General features: G+C 41.5%; 1 protein-coding gene across 3 annotated transcripts in view; it reads left to right on the top strand.

Moving 5' to 3' along the window:
• Positions 1 to 25,374, top strand: part of GABRA5 (gamma-aminobutyric acid type A receptor subunit alpha5) — a 567,778-nt gene that overhangs the window by 442,827 nt on the left and 99,577 nt on the right. For all 3 annotated transcript variants that reach the window (XM_085622876.1, XM_085622878.1, XM_085622877.1), the window contains exon 8: positions 5,088 to 5,240. In XM_085622876.1, the coding sequence (XP_085479002.1) occupies positions 5,088 to 5,240 (153 nt within the window). The remainder of the gene's footprint in view (positions 1 to 5,087; positions 5,241 to 25,374) is intronic.

Genomic DNA, 25,374 nt, shown 5'->3' with positions numbered 1-25,374 from the left:
AGGCAAAAAGACTGGAGAAACAACACCAAGGATGCCAGGTCTAACACTCATTACATATAAAACAACTACAATATTGTTATTATAAAACATCAAGAATACACATTATAAACAGCAAGAATAAAATTTCTAACATGGTTGAAATGTCATGTATGACCTATCACCCTAACATCTACTTCTATGTGGTACAGTAAGAGAGAATGGGAGACAGCGCAACTTGCAGCCTAAAGTTTCTTAGGGAGAAGAGACACACTGCATACCTTGTTGACAGGAAAGACTGTCTTTATCAGCAGAGGTTTGAAGACAGTGCTCCCTGTAAAGGGCAAACACACGCTGCTGTACTGGGTTTTTGTGTTTTTCCGGGAATCCGCTTTATCAGCATCAGGCGAGATGTAGCATTTGCAAAGTGCTACGGGGCATATTATCAAGAAACAGAGTTCAAAATTATCGCCGCTTTAGCGGCAGAAAACTGCAGCTAAAGCGGCGATAATGGGCTTGATAATATGCTCTTGAGAATTCCCATAGAAGCCCAAGTTTTGGTGACAATATGGGCTTCTATTGGAATTCTCAAGTGCATATTATCAAGCCCATTAAAACTGCCGCTAAACGGCGATAATTTTAACTCCATGCTTGATAATATGCCCCTAAGTGTGCTGGCAGTAGGTGAGACCGTCTCTGGCAGAATCTTGGTGAAGGACCTCTCCTAACAAGTGGTCATGTGGTAGACATTATATATTAAATTTTATCAGAGATTATAATTTCTGACATAAATTGAGGAATGTCTAACATAGATTATGTGCACCAAAGTGTGTGTCCCAGATGTTTGCTTATGAGCACATAAATTAATCAGACGTCAATTCAGGCTACACTATTTTGGTATTTTGGTTATATGTCTGTGTGTGTTCTTACTTAACCTTGTCCTGGAAACAAGTAGACATTTGACCCAGATGAATGTTGCATCAGATGTTGCATCAAGGTAATTAGTCTAATGACTTGACGCTTTTATAGTTCTTTGAAAGATAAGGTAAGATGATATCTGCTTCAAATGGCAGACATGATAATGAGTCTACATAAATCAGGAAAGATGGCAACTCCCATTGTCTAAGATCGAGAAGATGTCGACTTCCATTATCAAAGATGGAGTTGGGCCCTACCTAAAATTTTGTCTGACCTTAGGAACTTTACGTCAGGAGGACTTTATTAAATTTAATTAAGTCTAAGTTTTGATTGGAGCTAGCTAGCCATAATATTTAAAGTATCAAATTAATAGTTACATTATATCCAACAACTTGACAATGTCAGACTCAATATACCTATAACAAGGAAGTACTTTTAGAACTTCCTATCCTGAATTTTCAGCGCAGTAGTAGCCACTTCTGATTGGTCAGCCTTTGACAGCCTGAACGAAGCAGCTCCCCAAGTAGGTGTGAGGAGTTCTGTGGCTGCAACAATACAGCCATTTGATGGCAGGAGATATCCTTCCTGGAATAGCCAGGGAGAGGATGAGGGCTAGCTAAATAAGCTGGACTTCAAAGACAGTAGCCTCTATGGAAGACTGATGTCTCAGGACCCAGCCCACTCCCACTTCTGTGATCTCTAACAAGATGGGAGACCCCCTAATTATAATAGATGAGGGGTTGGAAGAGGAATGTAGTCAGTTGTTACCCACATCTTTCGGGTGGGTTACACAGACACAAACTCCTAGGAGGGATTTTCTCAATTTAGATTTTTGGGAGAATGTTCCATAGTGGGCTAGAACTTTGTCACACTTCACAGGGAGTTATACTAGAGGGAGGTAGATTAGTTCCCATTGATTAGAGTGCCTCCCTCCCTCAAGCCCAAAATGAAGGCTAAATAAGGTAGCTCTGCAGAGCTCATCAGATCACTGCCTGGAAAAGGTGAAGAGAAGAAAGATGGTCCTGCTGGAGCACTGGACTGCACCAAAGAAAGGATTTGCAGTCTAAAAAACTGCAGCTGCTGCACTCACAAGGCTCCACAATGAGAGGACTGTGCCTGACTTCAAAAGGAAATGAATGCACTCCGTTACCAGCAACAGGTACGAAAGAACTGAAGACAAAACCTGCAAACCCAGAGAGGACACCCCAACTGACCAGTTGTGACTGGACTTGTCTTGTACTGAGCAAGTGCATTGCGGAAGATTGAGTCCTAGCTCCCAAGTGGCAACTCAGAGCCTCTGAGCCCTTGGCTAGTGCTAGAAAACACTTATCTCCCAAAAGGAACCCAGAAACATCTGGCAGCCTCATCATAACCGACTCAAGGTGAATCCTCTCATAGCCCCGCAAAACTTCGCCACTCAGCTCTAACAGAACTGACTCGAGTTGATACAAAACCTCGCCGCACAGCTTCAACAGAACTGACGCAAGTCGATGTAAAGCCTCAAAGCTCCTCGGAACTGACACCAGTGACTCAAAGCCTAGCAACGCTGCACAGACAGCGACCAAAGACATAAGGCACAATACTCAGCAGGCCTAACTTTGTCCTGTGCCCGGCCTGCATTCCGTATCAGTTGGCCTGAACTTGTGACTTTGTCCCAGTCCAACATGGCCAGATACCCTCAGTTTACACTTTACGTCTCTTGGTGCTACTTTTCCTAAATCTTTAGAAATTCATATCTGTGGTTCCCTACACTGGAATTTTGTCATTTTGGTGTCATCTTAGGGATAACAATACGTCCTATTTTTATAAATTGGTTTTGAATTTTTATTGTGTTGTGTCTTTTACTTATTTACTGTTTTGGTGATATTAAATGCTCAACACATGCCTGTGTGCTACGTTAAGCCTGACTGCTCGCTTGCCAAGCTACCAAGGGTTGAGCAAAGATTGATTTACCTAGACTTGACAGTGCCTATGAGTGATATGGGTATTATTACTAGCTGAGGGTGAATACCCCCACCTACCAATAACTCACTTTCCTATAGGTATTTTATCTATACAGCATGGAGTAAGGATCTCAACAGGAAATAAAGGGATTCTTCAGTACCCTTGACATGGGCATCAAAGAAATGTATCAATTCTTCACTTCTCTTTTCATACTCAGCAATGTTAATAGAAGTGGCTAGTGTTGTATCCTGTTAAAGTATTTATCCTTCTCTCCTGTTGCTTTCTCCTTCGCTGCTCAGCCAGTGTGAATGTGCTGCGTGGAATGTTGGTGTGGTGGCGCTGAATGGAATGTTTTAGTGCCTGTCAGGTGAGGTGTGACAGTTGGAGCATGGGCTGAGCAGCAGGCATACTGCTTTTTGTGGGTCTGCTCTACATGAACTTACCAAGCTACAACCAATATTAAATAAACCTTCTTAGACTACACCACGGCTAATAGATCATCTTACTATAGATAGGCTAGTAGGTGATTTAACAAGCTTGAATAACTTCTTTGGTTTCTTATTGGTTGAGTCAATTATGGATTTGATTAATGAGGATTTTGATTCTAAGATGTAGTTTCTACATGAGCATCTTGCTGCCTGTAAGTCATCTGGATTGTCCTTGCAGGGTTTAAGGCACCAAGAGTATTCTGACTGTCTGAGCAGCTATAATGTTGAGTTGTTTTGTGACTCAGTGTGCAGATCACTTGTTCCGATTCTTTTTTCCCTAAGGGTTAGAATATAGTTGCCATACCCAGATGAAGTATCATCAAAAAAGTTATTAGCAACTGTGATATGTACATAGTTTTAGTTGTGTAAATTACTTTAATGTAAAATTGTAATACTATCTAGATTGTCACTTGTGTATTTTCGTGTGTAGTAGGAGTATGTAGCAAAGAAGCTGGAAACAGGTTCAACTTGAAGCAGTTTATTTAATGGCTACATGTTTGTGGAGCCGGCAAACGTAACGGCTCCACCAGACAGCTCCAGCATTTACGCCCAAGAAAACATTCTAATGTCACTTGGCAACAAGCGACATTATAGATAATCTCACAAATCTACATTAAAGATATATACACTACTAAGATCTGAGTACATACTACACCAACATTCACATCTACATCAGCAAATAGCAAAGAAGGTTCAAAGACAAGCTAGAGGATAGTTCACATTGGTGTGAGGAATCCTTAGTTCTTAATTTATTTTTTCAGAATTCTTGGTTTGTCTCGTATGTTTAGTAGAGGGCATAAAGGTAGGAATTTGGTGATGATCTGACATGTCTACTAGCATGGGACTTTTGCTAAGATGATGTCTTCTCAGGAAATAACAATATTCAGCGTGTTCCCTTTTATGTGGATAGGTTTAGACAATGCTGGGACAAGCTATTTTCCTGTAGTAAGGAGGCAAAATGGGAGAATGTTCAATAATTAATATTTCACCCATATAAAGTGAAATCTCCAAAAAAGATGTGTTTGTGGTTGGCTAGTGTGACTTGGGGAGTAGTATGCTCCATATGTTACTCAATACAGAAGTTGCTGCCACCAAGGGGGGTAGTAAATAATGTGTATTCTGATCAATTTGGAGGTGATGAGCACAAGGTCAATTGTGATATATTGAAAAGTAAGAAGAGAGTCACAAGTCACTCACTGGGAGGGCACAGAGGTAGTGGAGATAATTGCAATTCCGCTACCAATTTTTCCCACTCTGCTGAGATGTCATTTGGAGTAATCAGGTGGAAGAAGAAGTAGACCCATGATGGATTGCAATGCTTCATGAAGACAAATATCAGTTAGCATCATGAGATTACGCTTCATATCAACAATATTCCTTAACATTGACAAAGTGTGACTGAAAACCATTGCATATTTTATAGAGTGGCAGGAAATTAATTTTGTTTTACTAATCAAATATGCATTACATTAGTGTCTGTGTTTGTTTTATTGCATGCAAATTCCTGAAACAAAAAGCAAGCTGTTTTACATACTGCTTTATATTTCACTGAATTACTTAATGTCTCCTTGCTAGTCATAACCATGTTATTATAGTGCGGATTAAAATATTTTTCTCAAGAAAGATGAGATTTAGCACACTCTGCAGTATTGTATTGCATTTATTTTCTCTGCTTGATGCTGTATTTCTGTACTCCTGTGTTCAAGAAAGCAACCAATAAAAACTTTTGAACACAAAAAAAAAATCTTTTTTATTCTGTAGGTCAATACACAGTGATGACTGCACACTTCCACCTGAAAAGGAAGATTGGCTATTTCGTCATTCAAACATACCTTCCTTGTATTATGACCGTGATCTTATCTCAGGTGTCTTTCTGGTTAAACAGAGAATCTGTTCCTGCTAGGACAGTATTTGGTAAGGTTTTATCATTTTTAAAATGCTAATATTTTATACAAGCTTCTTGAGTGGAACCCTAAAGTTTGTGCCTTCTATGTTGCACTGACAGCTATCCTATAATATGTCTGCATTTGTTCTTTTACATTTCAAAGCTATTTAAAAGTATTCAAGGTCCTCAGAAATATTCCATTGCAAAAACTATGAAAGGTGATTACATATGACAATAAGGGAATTGTGTACAGAATTAAAGAAACACAAATAAAAATCATCTCAGAATATTTTAAAATATTTATGTTTCTTTAGCCTTGAAATGATGCATCTTTAGATGGCGGAGAACGACCTTTACAACGTGTACGTTACCCCGCGGTATGTTTATATCGCGGGCATTACAAGGCAAGTTGTTACAACGACTTGCGCTGGATGGTGCTCTAAACTAAGGAATAGTATTATTTACTATTCCAGCACCTTCCCTACTGTTACGTAGGCTGGAATTGGAATAGTAAATCATACTATTCCTAAATCCAGCGCCCTCCAGCTCAAGTTGTTGTAACGACTTGCATTGTAACGAACATAATGTAAAATACCGCATTGTGAATGTATGCGTTGTAACGTCATAAATTCGTCAATGGCAAACAGTGAGCATTTCCCTTGGCATAGTGTTATGCATATATATATCTTTTATTTTGGACCTCTGGACTTTTGACATCTCTTGTGGCCTGACAATGATTAGTGTTCAGCCACATGTGCTCTGGTAAAATAAATGTGTTATTTTATTGATAGCTTCTGTCTCCAGTACGAATTCATGATGCAACACCAGGCTGGAACTAAGAGATCTGAAAAAAAATTATGTACAAACAGTGTAAGTTAATGTGTAGAGCACAAGTCATTATTTTCTTTACATGGGATCTGTGGAGCAGGATTCATAACCCCACAAACTAAAACATACCTTTTTAGTTCAGAAAGTGGCACTCACAGCCTGGAGCCCACACTACCAGTCCAGTCTTAAATGGACATTTTAAATGTTGCCCCTAAATTATTACATTGGGACAGGTGAGAGTGGTCTTCATGAAACCTGTGGCAAATATGGAAGTTGGCATTAGAAAGTTAAATCTGAATTCGGACTTCTATTAACTCTTTCAGCGTTCATGTTATGTGCTATGAGGAATAGAATACTAATGTGCCTTTTCTAGCCAGGGTAATGTAATTCAGTAGCTGAGTTGGGTTGTTAAAGGGTTGTGCCAAGAAAAGTAGCGCCCCACTGATTTTGGAGGATACTCTGTCGGAGGACCACGGCCACACTTTAGAGATATTAACTCTTTTAGGATTTTTACTGATTTTCTTTACAGGGAAAGGTGGTTGTAATTGTGAAATGTATTGTTGGCTTTTACATCTGTCTTTTTTTTTTTAATAAATTGACATGGAAAGTTTACTTTTATAATTGTTTTTTTTGTTCTGAAAATACGTTAGATGCATTCTTTGTACATGTCTATGGTTTTTATTAGTTAATAAACTATATATTGATTGATCAGATGCTGAGGTGGAAAGCACAGCCATTCAAACCTGCAAGTTGGCCATCATCAGCCAACACTAGAGCTTCAAAGTGATAGTAAACATTACTCCATTGCTCATTCCATTCCATTGCGGTTTGCTCAGTACAGAGAGAGTCCAACCCACTGCTCGATTTGAATTGATTTACAAACGCTACCATTGCTAGCACTGTCCCTCTCACTCTCCAGTGCTTCATTGGCACACTCTCCTTCTGCAGTCACTACCCCATTAGAAGCTTAATTCGCTCACCATCTCTTCACAGCTGCTTTTCACTCCTCCATTATTCTCTCCATCACTAGCGCCCTCTCTCAACAATCTCCTAATCACATTCCATTCTTGCTTTATTCTCTGCTCTGATAGAAGTGATGGCCAGGCCCACTGTTAGTGAATCTGCCGCCTCTTTTCTCTGCTCTTTGAAAAAAAAATCCTCATGTTGCCTGCCCTTCCTCTACGGCCCTCAGTGCCTTCCCTCGCATTAACCCCAGCCTTCCTCAATAGGTGTTTCAAAATGCTTTACAGGAATCTGTCCCCAAATATTAACATTTATTTTGAAATTTGAATTAGATGAATGTTGCCTCCACCTGTGCCTCATTAACACTTTAATAAAGCATCCCTGCCCTGTCTCAATCTAAGTAAAGTATCAAAAAGTAGCGTTTTGCTCAGGAGTTCATGGAAGGGTGCAGCGTCCATCAGTGTGAACCAACTACACCAAGTACAGGAGCTTGCATCTGAGCCTAGCACCCCCCCCCCACCCCCGCCTCCACCACCCCAGGCTACAATGAAAACAATTGCCTTAAATTACCCAACATTTTTTTTATTCATTCTCAGACTATAAGAGTGTGCTAGCAGCCCTTCCTTGCTGCAAATTATTAAACATATTGCACCATAAATAATTACGAAAACCGCTCCAAAGTACCAACAGGGAATTCCAGCCTGAGGTCGACCACAAATCCTCCCCCCTGCCTTATAGCCAGATGGTTTAGCGTGATCTACAATTTTTTTTACATATAATAAATGACGATATAGGACATGCCCAGGATCATAGATATCGCACTAGCTGTCATAAGACGACTTTTGAATGAATTGCATATGTAAAAGTTAGTATTTTTGCCTAAAAAATAATTGCGTACAGTATCTGAAGCACAAACGATGCAGACGCTCCTTCGTAACTGCAGATATTGCACAGCTCATCATACAGGGCACACCTGCAACAATGTTGCTCAGATACACATTAGCATCACTTAACACCATTTATGTAGTCTAGCCTCAGGAAAAGAATCAAACAAATAAGGTAAACTGCTAAGTATCTAGCTGTGATTAAACAAAGAGGACTAGCTTAAGTTGACCAAAGTGTTACAGTACTCAAATTAGTTCTGTCACGGGCACCTTGTTGGTGTATTCATGAAGCCCTCACCCACCAACCTAGTTGGTGGCATGCTTCATCATCGGGCCCACCCAGTGACACCTAGTATGTCCCGGGTGTGCTACGACGCCTGATTACAGCGGAGCTGGTATATTGCTGAGAGTGCAGTGAGGTTGGGTGAGTTGTGATTTAAAACGGCTTGGAGGTGGTCCCAGTACCCGAGGGTAAATTAAATTTTAATAACTGGGCCGTCACCAGCGGTTAAAAGTAAGGCTACAGGACGCGTGAGGGTGGCGAGTTACTGCCCCCTGCGTCCTTCAGATGGTCGACATGTTTCAGCCAGTGCCTTAGAGTGTTCTGGCTTTCCTCAGGACCGTTTTTTTAAAAAAGGTGTGGTGAAATTAAACAGACTTAGTGTTGTGGTACAGACTATGTGATACACTCACTAAGGCGTTTTTCTATATGTGAGAGGGGGATTCCCTTCTCATGCATATGCTTTGGGTTATTAGCCAAGGCTTCCTGGAGGGAAGCGGTAAGGGGATGACCAGTCTTTCTGGTCAGTGCCTGCCTTGTACCTGTTGTCCCGCCGTCGTCCTCCGCAGGACGCAGGGGGCAGTAACTCGCCACCCTCACGCGTCCTGTAGCCTTACTTTTAACCGCTGGTGACGGCCCAGTTATTAAAATTTAATTTACCGTTAAAGCTGTTTTAAATCACAACTCACCCAACCTCACTGCACTCTCAGCAATATACCAGCTCCGCTGTAATCAGGCATCGTAGCACACCCGGGACATACTAGGTGTCACTGGGTGGGCCCGATGATGAAGCATGCCACCAACTAGGTTGGTGGGTGAGGGTTCATGAATACACCAACAAGGTGCCCGTGACAGAACTAATTTGAGTACTGTAACACTTTGGTCAACTTAAGCTAGTCCTCTTTGTTTAATCACAGCTAGATACTTAGCAGTTTACCTTATTTGTTTGATTCTTTTCCTGAGGCTAGACTACACAAATGGTGTTAAGTGATGCTAATGTGTATCTGAGCAACATTGTTGCAGGTGTGCCCTGTATGATGAGCTGTGCAAAATCTGCAGTTACGAAGGAGCGTCTGCATCGTTTGTGCTTCAGATACTGTACGCAATTATTTTTTAGGCAAAAATACTAACTTTTACATATGCAATTCATTCAAAAGTCGTCTTATGACAGCTAGTGCGATATCTATAATCCTGGGCATGTCATATATCTTCATTTATTATATGTAAAAAAAAACTTAAGCTAGTCCTCTTTGTTTAATCACATATAAACCCTCGGGGACTCGGACTAGCTAACTAGTCCTCTCTCTCCCTCTTGTTACACGCAAGTATCTAGCTGTAGCAGCCAAGACAAATGACAACTTTTAGTTGGAAATCTATTTAAAAAATCTAGAAAGATTACTTTTCTCCATGGTAATAGTGGAATGCTTCTTCCTGGTCGCAGCAAAGCATTTTGGAAATTTCAAACCGTTTTCAGTCTGTATAGAGCAACCTGATGGTGGAACCAAGCGAAAATAGGGTGTGCACCCTGAATACCAATGGCAAAATTGAAATGGAACACAATATTGTGGATAAAATATCGCAAAAAATATTGACAGGTAAGTAAGTCTGGATTTTCTACACCAAATGTTACATATATTTTCAAGCTACTTACCGGGCTGGCTTTAATGCTGGTGGCACCCGGTGCGGCAATCACTTTTGGCGCCCCTACGTCCCATGACCGCTTCCTCGCATTCTCTCCTTACCACTTGCAAAAGTGCCCCTCATCTCTCTTATCATAAGATATTGCTAAACGCAGCGCCCTCCTGAGGTCACAGCGCCCCCTCCACAGGTCAGCGCCCAGTGCAGCCGCACCAGTTGCACTGCCCTAAAGCCGGCCCTGGGTATTTAGATGAGGAGTTGGCAGTGGCGTAGCTAGCCACTTTGCCTCCCGCGGTGGACCCTCCCTGTGCCACCCCGTGGCGGCCACAAGGGCGGGGGTGGGTGGGAGGCCCAAATGTGCTGCGCCAGGGGCGGACCACCCCCCCTTGCTACACTACTGGGAGATGGAATTAGTAAATCTATACTTCCCTATATGCACTTACCTTATTTTGTCCCTAGATCTTCTGTCCTCAGAATCCTTGTACCATGATATTCTCAGTGTAGATAGTCAGTAGTACAACCCAAAAATAGTATGAACTGATTTACAAGACTTGTTTTTTTAAGGAAGATCACCTGATATTATGCAGACCGAATTTAGCAGGGCTATGGTATCAACTGTAGAATAAGTCACGGTGATTGTAGAGTAAATGGGAATATTTATTTAAAAGGAATGAGGTTGTGAGGGCTACCATTTATTGTGCATTCACATAGTCAAGAGACATATGAAGAGGTATGAGTATCAATTCGCAGTTTCAGAGGTTAAAAGCTACATTTTGCAGACATAGAACCAAATACCAAAATCAATACAAAGAGCTCAATAGACTGGACATTTTTGCTTCTTGGAAGAGAAAGGCTGCAAGAGATCAGCTTTATGCATATGTACGCCTGCTCAGTTGATCAGAGTAAGATTATGTATGTGTCTAGTTGATACATTTAAAAGATGTTCCAAAAGCTCCACCTCTTTCTAGTTGCTGAGCTATGTACCATGACATATGGGTGTTAAAATAAATAGCATATTGTGTTACAAAGGTGGAAGGCAAAACAAAAATATTCACAAGTATCAAAGTCAAAAACTGCTTTTTGTTGTTATATATTCAACAAAATCCATAAAATTGTTAAATACATTTAAAGCAAAAAATAGATCACTCTTACATTTCATAATCAAAAACAAGGGAAGAGAAAACAAATAATAAAAATACGTACAGAGTGCAAATAAAAATAAGAGCAGTTCAGTTTCAGAAGACAAATCCACAAAATTGGAGGGAAATCAATGGACAGATGGCACATAATTTACACTAAAGAATCCTTGGCTCAGCCTCTCCCCTAATTTCGGTTGAAATAGGGCTGTTCCGGATAGACCAAACTGCTTAGATTTATTTATTAAATTGAGCGTGAGTAAGCAAAGTGGCCGAATACTCTAACCTTCTTGGGAAGTTCCAGATTCAGTTCAAGGCTCTGATGCAAATAACAATGAATAATATAACTTCAAAGATCGGAAGGATTGCTCAATGAGAGAGCCAAGGGTAGAAAAGGGACTAAGTAAAGTATGAACTAGAAGACAGGAGTGAGCAAATATTCAAGGTAAAGATGAGTCAGCTTAGCACATCATCTGCAGCAAGATATTTGAGCCTAGTAATCGTACAGCAATCCATCTGAATCATGAAGATCAAAATGTTTGAATATTTGTATGAATTTACCTTTCTGAATGAATGAAATGAGCAACCTTGAGCTATGTAATATTATCAGGGCGATTTCATCACCGGCGGATACCTCTGAAAGGTGGATAGGCTATGGTAGAAATAGGGGCATAGATTGCCCTGATGACGTCTTTTGCCATTTCACATGTTTTAACCAGATTGCAGATTTGTCAATATCTCTGCCCAAGGCCAAACACATTTTCAGAATAGCCCTTTAGGAAATCTCACAATTTCTCGATAACCAGAAGCTGCCTATAAATGAAATGCTCAGATGTAGTCACACACTGGACCACACTTTACCTATTTTGCCCTATTCAACACTAAGATATCTCAGAAGGATAATGCAAGTGATCTGTGTATAATTCAATGACACAAATTCTAATGCAAGCAAGGTAGCTCTTGCATACCCCACAGTTGAAGTTTTTGGACAGCCCACAACTTACTGAATCTTCAGATCTACTGGTTCCTACCACTTCCTTCCCCTTTTTCTCAATATGAATTATTTCTTTTTCCTATATAGTCAGACCTTACTACTGCCACTCAAACCTCTTCCTGAATCTCCTATGGCTCTACTTTACTCCTCAATTGCTGCTAAATTATCTTTTTCTAGAGCATCTGAGTTTTATATATTTCCTAACTCCGCTTCACACACTGCTGCCTTGTTAAATTCTGCCCTATTTCTCTTTTCCCCTGTCTCTCAAAAAGATTAGAATGAATCAATCATTTCAAACTATCTATATTCCTCAATGCCCACTTATGTCTTCCTTTTCAACATTGCAGTTTAATTCCTCCTTGTTTCACTGCTCCTGCACTCCTCCGTCAACAAATCCTGTCATACTTAAATTCATCTACACTCTCCGCTCTCTTGATTTGTCACAATCTCTCTACACTTTGTGACATGGTGGATCACAATAATTTTCGAGACAACTCCCCTCATTTGGTCTCACTGGATACCTTGTTCATGGCTTATTTCTTATCTCACACAGGGCCTGATGCACAAAGGGCTTCCACACTCGTGGTGGAAGCACCACAGTCATTGGGTAGTCTTGGCACTTGGGGGGGGCAGGTGGGGGGATCTCTGCAATGAGCATTCTCATTGCGGCGATTCTGCCCGAATGCAGAGACTCTCCCATGACTGTGGTGCCTCCACCATTAGTGCGGAGGCCTTTTGTGAACAAGCCCTTTGGGTTCTTTTCCACCACTTTCGTGAGGTCATGGCTCTCAAGGGTCAGTGCTGGGTCACTACTCCTCTCTACACTTCACCTCTTTCTAGGACCATTTCTTCCTTTGATCATTAAAATTACATCTACATTATTTATTGCCACTTAATCTGTCCATCTCCTTTTACACTGCTTTTCTATCTCAGGCTGCAAGTAAAGCAGGTGACGTAATCTTTGCTCTGTTTATGTTTACCCTGTGATAGAATATAGATATTACGTTTCTGCAAACATCTTGCAAGGGAATATGCATGAGCTGCACTTTTTTGGTCACTAGGTCTATGCGGATCTGGAACAGTTCTGTTGAGGATCTTACTGCACTTCATCTATGGGTCTGAAAGTGTGTACATTTGCTTTCATGACTTCACGCTACCCCTTGGCATGGCTGAGGCACACCTTGTGGTCTGATGGCCATTAGTCTGTTCTTTTAGCACTTTTTCCTTCCCTTTAATCAATAGGATGTTGTAGATGAGCCAGCAGTTGCTATTTCTATTTGGAATAGTAGTTTTGCAAAGCATTTGGACATCCAGCTTGTCATGGGTCAACAATACTTTTTGTCCAAGTGAGTGAGTGTCAGAAATTAAGTTATTAATTTAGGACAGGGTAACCCCTACCAACTTAACAAACATGGTTAGGCCAAAATTAAGTTCTTATCGAATCTCTATATCAGGTTCAAGAGCAGACTGAGGATGACTCAGAACAGCAGATTGGAATTCTGTCCCCATATGGTGGTTTCTAAAGCCTGATAGAGGCAGACTAAGGAACAACTCAAAGCAGACACAAGGGTAGGGGCGAGAGAGAGAGATAGCCAGCTGGCATCTTCAGGAATGAATATAGCAGATAGTCAGCCAGGACCTGCAAGGTTCGTCAACACCATGTGATCCACAAAATCTAACGGAGGAAGCAGGACAATTAGCTACAAATATTTTTTAAATGTTGTTAATATTTTAATATTATTTAAGTGAATTTAGTCAAATGAAACTATTTTCAAGTCAACAAAGATACCAGAAATAGTTTACTGTAAGGTATACTCCATTTATAGTCATGTGGATACTGAAAAGGCATTTGAATCAGTTGAATTTCATTTTTAATGGTGATCCTTTGCAAGATAGGCTTTGACCTGGACTTTGGTCATTGGCCCAACTGGTATATACAGACCAGGTGGCTGTTTCGGTCCGGCAAGGGGACAAAACTGTGTAGTCTGCTTGCCCCTACACTATTTGCTATTGAAATTGAACCACAAGCAGAGTTACTAAGAAGGGATGTACTTAATAGGAGCCTTTGATGAACCCTGGGTTGGGAGGATGTAATTTAACTGTATGCAGATGATTTATACCTGACCGATCTGGTGTGTTTAACCCAGATGGTGCTTCAAATACTCATTATCTTTGCAAAACATGTAGGAATACAGATAAACAGGTATAAATCAGACATAAACACTTGTGAAATGGGACACACCAAGGGGCTGGGAGTGCCTGATGCAATGGTCAAAGGGGGCTTTTAAATACTTGTCGATATACATAACCAAAGACCCCAAAGAATGTATTCACCGGAACTTGGACAAGATACTTACAGAATTTAAAACTAATGTTGCCCAATGTAGGAAGTTCCCCATATCTGTGAAGGGGAGAGTAGCGAAATACAAAATTATCACCCCATCATATTGTCTGTATATATTACAAAATATGCCCCATGAGTTTGTGGGCAGATTTTTTAGTACTGTCCATGTCCATAAGATTCCTATTGTAGGACTGAGAACCCCCAAACACATTACTAAATGTTTAGAAAAGCCGCCAATAAGAAGGGGAAATAGCACTGCCCGGCCTGAAATTATTCTATTGGGTAGCTCTCTGAGGACAGATTGGGAGGCCCTGGCCCCACACGGATATCAGAGAGTGAAATATATGGGTGAGGATGACCCCATCTTCAGCAAGCCCTAGCAAAGGAGCACATAAAAATATGGAGGAAGGCTCCCTGCAAAACAGGGTGGCAAGGAAAGCTTACCATATAAACACTGCTGTTGGATTCATCTGTTCTGCCCACTTGACGAGACTTGAAGGATCAGGACCGGTTTTAGCACTGGTGGTGTCCAGTGTGGCAATTTTGTTTGGTGTCCTGCCACTGACCTTCTCAACAGATTACCTCACTTCCACCCTCCAACAGTGCACATTATCTATTCTTAGCCCCTCTCCCATATGCTTTCAATTTGTTTTATAATGCTACTCATAACAGTTGAGGGTGTCAGAGCACTTTACATCACATACACATTATACAGAAACAATGAATTATATGTGTATAAATCAGTCATCCATACTAGTAGGCAGTATATTTAAGAGTGTTTGGTCTGGAGAAGCACAAACTCAAGATTTAAAATGTACCACTGTGCTTGGGGATTGCTTTACTAATAAGAGTGTATTTCCACCCAAACAAACCCTTTTATTAACATTAGGATAATGAAAGACTGGGAAAAAACACATAACATTCAAATCTATACCGTGAAGTTTACATGCAGCTCTTTGTTGACAGTTCATAGGTCACTTTGCTATATTTGGATTGCAATTTATGAACTGCAACTAACAAAAGGATCTCTGTGAAAAAACAGTAACCCGCTCACATATCTATATAAAATACAGTTCTGTGATCTACATGGTACATGTTCTTTGCAGCATGCATATTACTCTCTGAACTACTTTATGATGAGTCAAACTGCCACTAGCCAGAACTCAACTTTCTTTCCAGCAGGAACATTAAACACCAGAGTTATTTTGGCACTTTTTTGTTTCCTGAAAAACTGCTGGACACACAAGGAACTCTGCAGCAGATACCTTTAAACCCATAAGTTATTTCTAAACACAGCGTGAACCTGAGATCAGTGCGAGGTAAGGCCCTGAGAAGGAATTCAAAAGTGTGACCTGCTTGATGCTTCCAAATTCGGTGATCTATAGGACACCCACAGCAAGTTGACATTTGTTGAACTCCAATGACAATTTGAACTAGCTGACTCCCAATATCATAAATACGTACAGCTCTGCCACATGCTAGCTAAGTATGTCCCTAAGGTGGAAAATACAGCAAAGGAATCACCATTGGAATTTAGAATTTTAAGCAGTCCCATTACTTAAACATGCAATTTCACAGATTTATAAAACTTTCTCAAATAACTGTCAAGAACCGCTGGCCAGACATAAGGCTAGATGGGAGCTGGCTATGGGGATTGTTAATGATGATTCCGATTGGGATTAGGCCTGTAAATACCCCAGGAGGTAGCAATTCGGACTGACTTCCTATTGATCCAGCTCAAACTACTGTGGCGGCATAGTGCACCAGGAACCAGATTCAAAATGGGCAGGCGAGACATATATAGATGGCTGTGCGGCTGTAACCTACAGGGTACACTGGTACACACTGTATGGGAAGTCCAAAACTACATGGTGTCTCGCTAGGGATACACCACCAGATGGTAAGGGTCATCAAACTGGAAATAAAATTGAATAAGCAGGTGGTATGTTTGGAAAGATCGGACAGTGCCCAGGTATACACTTCTATTCTGTAATATTGCACTGATGGTTGCCTGGAGATGCAGCATAAAGGGGGAATAAATGGGATGCCTGGGGTAACACACTGGTTCCAGAATACAGACTGGTAGAAGCGAGCAGGGCATGCGTTTGTCCTCAGAAGTTTCTAAAGATGTGGGCCCGTGGAAAACAGTCAGAGACAGCAAGTAATAATTAGGGGGAAGGAACTAGAATGCATGGTCACATATACCTGGTTTGCTGGGTAGTCGGCCTGGTGAAATAAATTAGGAGTGATGTAAGTGACCAATCAGCTGGTAAATGTAACGAGATTGTCTGTGATAATCAAACCATGATTATGAATTTTGTCTTGGCAAGAACCCCTAGCTGCTGTGATGTGATTAGGAGGTTTTCTCATTGATTCCAAATCAGATTACATGCTACTTATGTTTTTAGTAATGGAAAATCAATACAATTACTTTTTCATAAAAAACCTATAACTATGGGACCTATCTGCTAGAGTAGTGGATCTTGTTGCAACTAGTCCCCTACCTATTACAAAACTGCTGGTGTAATGGACAGGAAACAATGTTGAAACAAACTCAGCAGGAGCAATTGCAGCATAGCCAAATTCACCAACAGGAAGCTAAGGAGGGAACAATTCTTTCAGAAGAACAGGTCAGTAGCAGGGAATAAATGAGCAACAGAGCCCTAACCGTGAAACTTTCTCAGGGAAATAACAAAAATGGTGCAAGGATGCAAATGGGTGTGAAAAGAATGGAAAAAGAGTAACCCACCAGCTGCTGTTACTAGGCAGAGGTATTATGGATACATCGCTTCTTATCTTATATTGATGTTTTTACTCCTGCCTTGTAAGTCTTACAGTGGCTATATTGTCTCCCGACTCTGCCCCAGAAGTGCCATCACTTTGACTCCTTGCATCCCTGTCCAATACCAATGACATGTGTGCCAACCTTCCTTCCGTCATAGCCTCCATTGTTGTCTCCTGATTTGCCAAATCCTCTTTGGCTGCTGTACTTAACCTTGGCTTAGTCTTATTGATAAGTTCATATATATGTATGACTGGATATTCTTATCAATGCTGAGATTCTGCTCATCCCCTACAGCACAAGCAGCTGGCAATCCCCAGAGAAGTGTGTGGTATGGTTCAAGCAGTACCCTTAATTTTAAAGTAAAAAACAAAGCTCAATAAAATTTGAAAACGTAAAGCACAATTGGAAAGCAACAGTTTCAAGCCAACAATAATGGAGTAGGGTAACGGATACACAAAGCAGGTAGTGCCAATCAAAGGTTTTAGCTTCTGACTTATTCTCTGTAACAGATTTAAAAATCTTTCAGTGGGGCAAGGTCCAGGGCTCAGGGATCCTCTAGGCTGGATATGGCATAGTTGAGTTCCAGCTGAAGCTGTTGGTTTTGATGCCAAAAGCTCAGAATAGTATAAAGCTAGATTTTGTAGACCTTTAGACCTAGTCATGTTTTTGGTTCTCAATATGTTCCAGCTCTGCAGTGTAGGAAGCTGTAACCAGCCAGGGCTCCACAAGGCTGGATGCAGTAAGAAGAAGCCACACTGCATCAGGATTCAGAATGGCAAAAAGTTCTGTGCTGGGAAAAATATGTTTTTCTTGCCTGCCTTGGTGTGACTTCCCTGGGGTAGTGTCTGTACCTTATTCCTGTCCTCCAGAGAAAAAAATAACAAAATCCCATTTTTCTCAAACTGCTGGGAAAGTTCTTTAGCTTCCAGGTCATCAGGGCGTGCTTCTAGGCACTTAACTTCTCTAGAAACCACCCTACTGCAGGGTTAGGTCCTCAGTCGTCAGTTGGACCCTGCTGGAGGCAGGGCTATTTCTGCTTTGTGTCCTTAGAACAGGCAGGAGATCAACCACATAATGCATGTAGATCAGTTCCAGACCCTGGGTGCCAGCAGGAGTCAGGATTCCATGAGCCCCTGCCCACGCCTTTCAGCAGGAGTCTTCAAGCAGGTCTTCTCAGGTCTAGCAATGTTCTGAAAAAGTGCCAGTCTAATCCTGTGCACTAGACAGTAATTGGATAATTCTCCCTACCAAATCCTGGCTACTTTCTTACCCAGAGCCAATCTATTTTTTAATTACTTCCTCTTCACCGTACTGAAAAATTACCCAGGAACTCCTGTTTCAAATTGTTTTTGCCACCTGGCAGGCCTAACAGGAACTTCCTAGCCATTCTTCCATTTAGATAAGCTCTACTCCCACAGAAAAAGACAGAAGGGTTATTGCCTTTGCTCAGATTGGAGCCAAAGGATGTAGAAGGGCTCCAAGAATTTTTGAGAGCTGATCCTGTATTTGGGATGCCTGAGTCAAAAGAAGAAGTGTTACGGCTGCTGTCTGTTCTGCAGATGCCCTGCTCATGCTAAGTGGTCAGTTGTTAGCATCACCCTGTTCTTTCTGGGATCAAAGGCAGACGAGTGTCTTCTGAGCCAGAGTTGTTGCCTCCCATGACCAGTAATGAATGTTCAAGGCTTGGATGAGTGGTAGAATTGTATTTAAGTTCCAATGCTCAAGCTAGAATAACAGGGGGTGGGAGGTTAGACCACAAATTCAAACTTATAAGCATAAAAATACATTATGTTTTATATTACTGTTATTCTCATGTTTAAAGATTTTAAGCCAGGTCTGGCTCAGGCAGCCGAAAGTACATTTATATAAAGTTACTTTTCCACTAGTCATCAAATGTCTGATTTCATCATGAAGTCAGATTTTTAAAACCCCATGTGAAGATGCAAAATAAATACTTTTTTTCACACCTCCGCCTGTGTTATGGAAAATGTATCTGAACTTACAAAAAGGAAATTACACACTTTTAAAATGTAGTGTCCTACTATTTATATATTAGAAACGCTGCCTTGTGGGCTTTTAAGGTACATCTTCTCGGGAGCTGATAAATATATAAAAATAGATTATCATTTAATTTATTATTGCTGTGCTTTTAAACAGTATCACAGTCCGATCACAGTAGTGCTTCTGGCAGCCATACATTTTTGCCATAAATATGGGTGGTAAACACACACTACAGCTTACATTTGATATTTAACTCTTGTGTCAGAGGTGCATTGTCTGTGCCATCTTGTATGACCTCACCAGAATGTTATCTAGACCTTTTGAGTGAAAACTATTTTATCAATACATTTTTAGGCCTAACACATACTCGTTGTGCCACTGGATAGCAGTCTAAACGTGTGTGCATAGAGTCCTACTAAAACTCTGATAAAATAGAGTCCAGTAAAATGTGAACAATCAGGGATTACCATGTAGAAATACGAATTTGCAACACAGAGGTTCTCAGAGACATTTGTAAGCGGTGGGTCAGCATTTGCCAGAAGACCTTACGCAATGAAATCAGGGCAGGATACCCATTGGTGTGTATTCAGTGTCAATTTGGTTAGCAGTTGAGGTTCCTCACCAATTGTAATACTCACAAGGGCATGATCAGAGCATAAAGATTATTGAGAGTGGCAATCAGGATCATCATATTGTAGAGACAAAAAGCAGGCAGAACTATGCCCTGGTGTTGACTTCTCCAACAATTGAGTAAATTCCTTTACATTCATGATGAATAACCGGGTAAAGTTGTTGTAGTGTCGTACTTTGCGCTGTTAAGGCTGTCCAGGATTAATAGTTGCTTAGATACATCAATGATTTTCAGGGAGATGTCAAAACAGTGCCAGGAAGTGGGATGATGTGAGTGGCAAATACTTTGGTGCACATACATAGTAGTATGTTGGGACGGTGATGTGTCTTATTAAGGGGAATTCTAGGGCCAGATGTATGAACACATTTTCCCATAGACACAGAATGGGTAAAACTGTATGATACATCTGGCCCCTAATCATTTAAATGCTGATTCTAGGATATCCCTTCAGGTGTATGAAATCTAAATCTCCACCTCTGCCTGTCACTCTGTTTTTATGTATGATACATTAGTTATTACGGAATAAGTTGTCATAATTGGTGATGTTGGTTCTGTGAATCAGTTCTGCTTTGATTTTAAGATGTCTTTTAGAATCCAACAATGAAGCCATGTAGGTAGAGTGCTCTTGACTGTGGATCTGATATTGAGAATAGAACCCAAGAATGAGTTTTGCGGCCTGAAATCTTGATATTACATTCTGCTGTATAACTGTTTCTCTATCTGCTCTGAGGAGTAGAAAGAGAATGAGCAAGAAGGGTGGGGGAAGAGTAGCCCTCAGAGATGTAATGTACAGACCATGTGCCGTGGCTTTCTCTGGCCTCCCTGGGACTTCAAGAGCAGGGATACTGGTAGCTGAAGTGAGGGTTCAGTGCAGCAGGACAAGTGTTTCCCTCAGTCCAAGCAAAGGGAGGGTACCAGCTGGATGAGAAGGTGTTGCCTTTAATGCTTCCAAATTTCTTAGGCCACACATGGTTTCTTTTAACAATTTAAATTTGGAGTTAAAGATTTCCAGGTTTACTTGAATCATTTTCTTTCCATTGCGGCAGATGTTCGGAAAGCGATTTCTTTGAATTACTAAGCTCCTTCCACCTTTTGCAATCATTGACTTGGGGAAAATAGCATATGAATATGTAAAGCAATGAGGAAGTAGGTGGGAGTGTGACAATACAGCAAGAATCCTATCTTTGAAAACTTGGTGGGAAAAAAGTAGCTGTCCACCATCAGTGTCTCAAAGTGCATGTCTGACTTGTCACTGTGAATAGCAAAATTGGTGTTTGTTGTAAGACTCCTTGCTTCATACACATATTTGATTCACCATATTTTTTGTTTTTTCCCCTTCTTTGCTTCCCCTTTAGGAAATAGGGTCTTTGTTACCCTTTCATTCACTTTTCAGCCCTAACAAAAACTTGTAGCCAGCTTTTGCATATTCAGATTTCCGGAATGTATCCAGATTTCTTTAAAGGCTAGTACCAGCACATTTTGGGCAACCACTGTTAAGCTTTACTCCAGTTATCATGCTCTATTTATCTTTTCTTGATAAAACATCAATCATGCTGTGACTGCTGTCACCCGTCCTGCCTTCGTCTCAGTTCGCGATGAGTGACATGTCCAGTAATCGAAAGGTAAATGGTGTCACTCTTGGAATGCTCTCTCTTTATGTCTCCCTCCACTTTTTTCGCTGTAGGCCTTACCTTTGAACAGCAGTCACATCTTCGGTATGGGTCTGGATTACATGGAGGACTGAAATTAATTTCACCTGACACCCTCAACCTGAGCAACCCCCAATCTATAGATCTGGTGATCGACAGGGCCACCCTTGTTTTGCTCTAATATTGATTAGACCCTTCATTAGACCCTGCAGTCTTGAAGAGATAGCCCTTGCCTATTTTTGTAGAGATTCTTGCTCCTGTAGCGTTATTATGTTTCGGGATGGGTTAGCTACACCCAGGGATGATGTCTACTCGGCCCTCCCCCCCTCTAGATAAGACTGAGGCCACTGAGGACCATATTCTGTTTATTTTTTTTAATGAATGGATATATTTGCTAACATTTTATTGATAGGTTCAGCAAATCTGATTGAAAATAGCTTGTAATCGCTAATTCACCCTCCTTAAAGAGGCGTAAAGGAAAGTGATGTCCCCCCCTGCAGAATGTGAAGCGGGCCCGAGTCTCCCATAAGAACAGATATTAATTTGCTTGGACAGAATGGGGGCTCTCTGTGGGTTGACCAGGAGTCCTGGATTTGCCCAGACACTCCCGGGTTTTCGATGACTGTCTCGGCGTCCCAACATGTACTGAAAAACAAACAAATATCCCGGTTTTGAGAGAGGGTTGATGAGCACCTACATTTATCACTCTGCTGTGAAGACTCACGTTCACACCCATCCCTCACAGGACACCAGGGGCAGAGTTTTGTTAAAAAGAGTCCCCTGCTGCCTCACTTAATTCAGGCAACTCTGCTGGATTTAATGAGGGGTGAACCAACCCCTGCAGAGCCCTTTACCTGAGGCCAGAATCACAAGCTTCCCTTGAAAACCCCCCTGCCTGGCCGAGGAAGCCTTTAATGTTCATGCTACAGAGGTGTGTGTGTGTATATGCACACACACCTCTGTAGCTTGAAAATTAAAGACTTCCTCGGCCATATTGGGGTGTGTGTTTCATATAGCTGTCCTGATATATACATACATACATACATATATACATAAAGCCATCGACATAGAAATAGGGCTAAATGTTGACATAGACCAGTGGCAACATTTAGTCCTATTTTGATGTCAATGGCTGTCCTTGTTTTTGTTTTGAAAATCTGGTCACCCTAGCTCTATGAAGGATTTGGAGGGCCCTTGTGCGTTTCTCCCCTGCGTCTTAGTGGTGCACTTCTTCTTTAGGCAGCACTATCTGATTGTAATAATATTTACATGTGTATAAATGTCATTTGAAAGCTAGAGGGTGCTGCAGTCTTCAGAGAATAACACGATCAAGCTAACTTCCCCTCATTTTTTTTACAGCAGACCTTTCTAAGGTAAGTAAAGCTGGATTGACAATTTCAAGTTGTCTCTTTTAGGGATTGCATGTGTGCTATCGTTAATAAAACCTCATTTATTTGGCATTCATCAGGAAATAATTCCTAATATTGAAAAACTGGATAAAGACATGCCAGTCTCTTCATTGATCAAAATTAATATGCATACGGTATTTGGTACATATTCAAGTTATCAGCTAAGAAACTAAGGGGCAGATTTACAACTTCTGGTGCACCTCTGCAAATCAGCAGGGATGTGCCAGAACAGATACGTCACGTAATCCCCCCCCTTGCGCCACCACGGATGCGTCACATTTACAATGCGGCACACCATGGCAAGGAGGGGCAGATGCGTGACGCAACTTGTGGTGTACGGGCGGCGCATTGCTGGAGTCGCATCACAAGCGTGACGCAACTCCTGCAATGCACAGGGGCAACCCATACTTAACGTGGTGCGTCACAAAGGATTTGACGCAGCAGCGTCGTAAAACTGACTCAGTCAAATCTTGTAGATTTCACTCCGTCACTTTTACGGGGCTTTCCTGCAAGGGAACGCCCACCCTGCGATAGAACGCCCACATGAAACCTGACGCAGGTTTCATGTGGCGCAGGGCTTTACAACATGACGCATCTGCCTAGATGCGTCACGTTGTAAATAATTTGCAACGTGGTGCATGGTTTACGCTGCCGCTGCATCACAATAGTGACGCAATGGCGGCGTAAAAGTGTCGCAAGGGGCTTGTAAATCTGCCCCAGATGTTTTAAATATGGCACCCATTCCCTGCATACAGTATTTTAATTGTTATGTTATGCAGACTTGCCGAGCACGCTATCACCCTCCATGTACTGCTATGAATATACCACTGGTGTTAAGAGATTGCCTTGGGCCTAGACATGCACAGCCCTGCTGGCACAACAACAGATGTCCATTGTAAGTATGGGCCACACAATCGCTTTGAGATGGTGAAATGTAGGGGGGTGAGGTGTAGGTAAACACTGTACGTTGAGCCCCTTTTTAGCCACTCTGATTACGAGGCAAGTCAAAAGCAGACAAAACAGCTACTTACTTTAAACCACTCGCAGTCTTTATCCTGTGCCACCTGTCCATCTTAATCCGTCCAATCCGAAATCAGCTTTCGCCTGCCTAACGTTACTTACATTTGTCTGAACATACTTTACCGGCGATTCTACTCTCCTCCCAAATTCCTGGCATTAAGTTCTGTAAATGTCGAGCGTCATGATAGTACTTTAACTTAACACTCCAACTGGAGCATCTTAATGCAGTTCTTTAAAACATGTTCTTAAAAAGACTGCAAAACAATTTAGACCTTTGCAGAAGCCACATTTGTTTTCTTTAGAAAAATCATAGAAATGCCTGACAGAAATTACTCTTTGTCTGTTAAAGCATATACCTGTTTTGAAAATGTTCAGCTGGCAGAATGAGTAAAAGGACAAAAAGACACGGAAGTAGGTCAGCACTTTATATAACATGCAGACATGTGACACTATGCACATGCGTGTGCGGATGAAAATATAGGGGCAGATTTACAAGCCCCTTGCACCACTTTTGCGTCATTTTTCCCATGTTAAAATGGCGCAAAAGTGGCGCAAGGCGCTTGTAAATATGCCCCATACTCTTTACAATGGACAGAGTCTGCTGCCCACTGGTGGCCGAGCAGGGAATTAGCCCACAATAGATTTAATTAAAAGAACTACCATGAAATGAGTTCGATCTATTAATAATTTGTATATCCCATATTTACAGAAAAGCACACATGGCATCTTCCCTCAACTATCAGTATTCATCTGAATTATAATTGTTGCATTATCAGGACGCTGTATCTATTTTGTGTGGAGTTTCGGTAGGTTTAAATAAAACGATAAACCATATTTCGATCCTCGACATATGCAGTGAAAGAACATCGAGTATTTTATAAAGCGTGTTTTGCCTTTGGCTGGAATACAGCAGAGATTTGTTAGCTTTCATAACTTTATTTGAAAGTGGAAAGCACAAAATAGGTAAGGATGTAAAATAAATCATGTATTTGTTACTGTAGCCATGGATGCTATGTGCCAGAGAAGAAGTTATTGTCTTATTCATCGATTCCGTGTTCATGTGAATGACCTCTTCTGCTTTTTCTTTTATTTTTATATAGCGCAAACTACAGGGCCTAACTGGCCATAGCAGGGGCCTGGGGTTTGCCCGGGAGGCTGGGGGCGGTTTTGGAATGGCAGGGGCTAATTTTGTTACTGGGGGCTGGTTTTGCAGCAATGCTGCAATATCAGCTCCAGTAACAAGAGCAGCAGTGCCGAGGGCCGGTTTTGTTAAGCAGCAGTCCTTCACGCTTGCCCCTCCCGCCCCACACTGTGAGGGAACAATATCGGCCCCCAGTAACAAAAGCAGCAGTGCTGAGGCCCGGTTTTGTTAAGCAGCAGTCCTTCACGCTTCCCCCTCCCGCCCCACACTGTGTGGGACCAATATCGTCCCCCAGTAACAAAAGCAGCAGTGCTGAGGCCCGGTTTTGTTAAGCAGCAGTCCTTCACGCTTGCCCCTCCCGCCCCACACTGTGTGGGACCAATATCGTCCCCCAGTAACAAAAGCAGCAGTGCTGAGGGCCAGTTTTGTTAAGCAGCAGTCCTTCACGCTTGCCCCTCCC

The sequence above is a fragment of the Triturus cristatus genome, chromosome 8, assembly GCF_964204655.1.
Source record: "Triturus cristatus chromosome 8, aTriCri1.1, whole genome shotgun sequence".
Lineage (NCBI taxonomy): Eukaryota > Metazoa > Chordata > Amphibia > Caudata > Salamandridae > Triturus > Triturus cristatus.
Note: the sequence above shows the minus strand (reverse complement) of the source record. Positions and strands in the feature narration are given on the sequence as shown.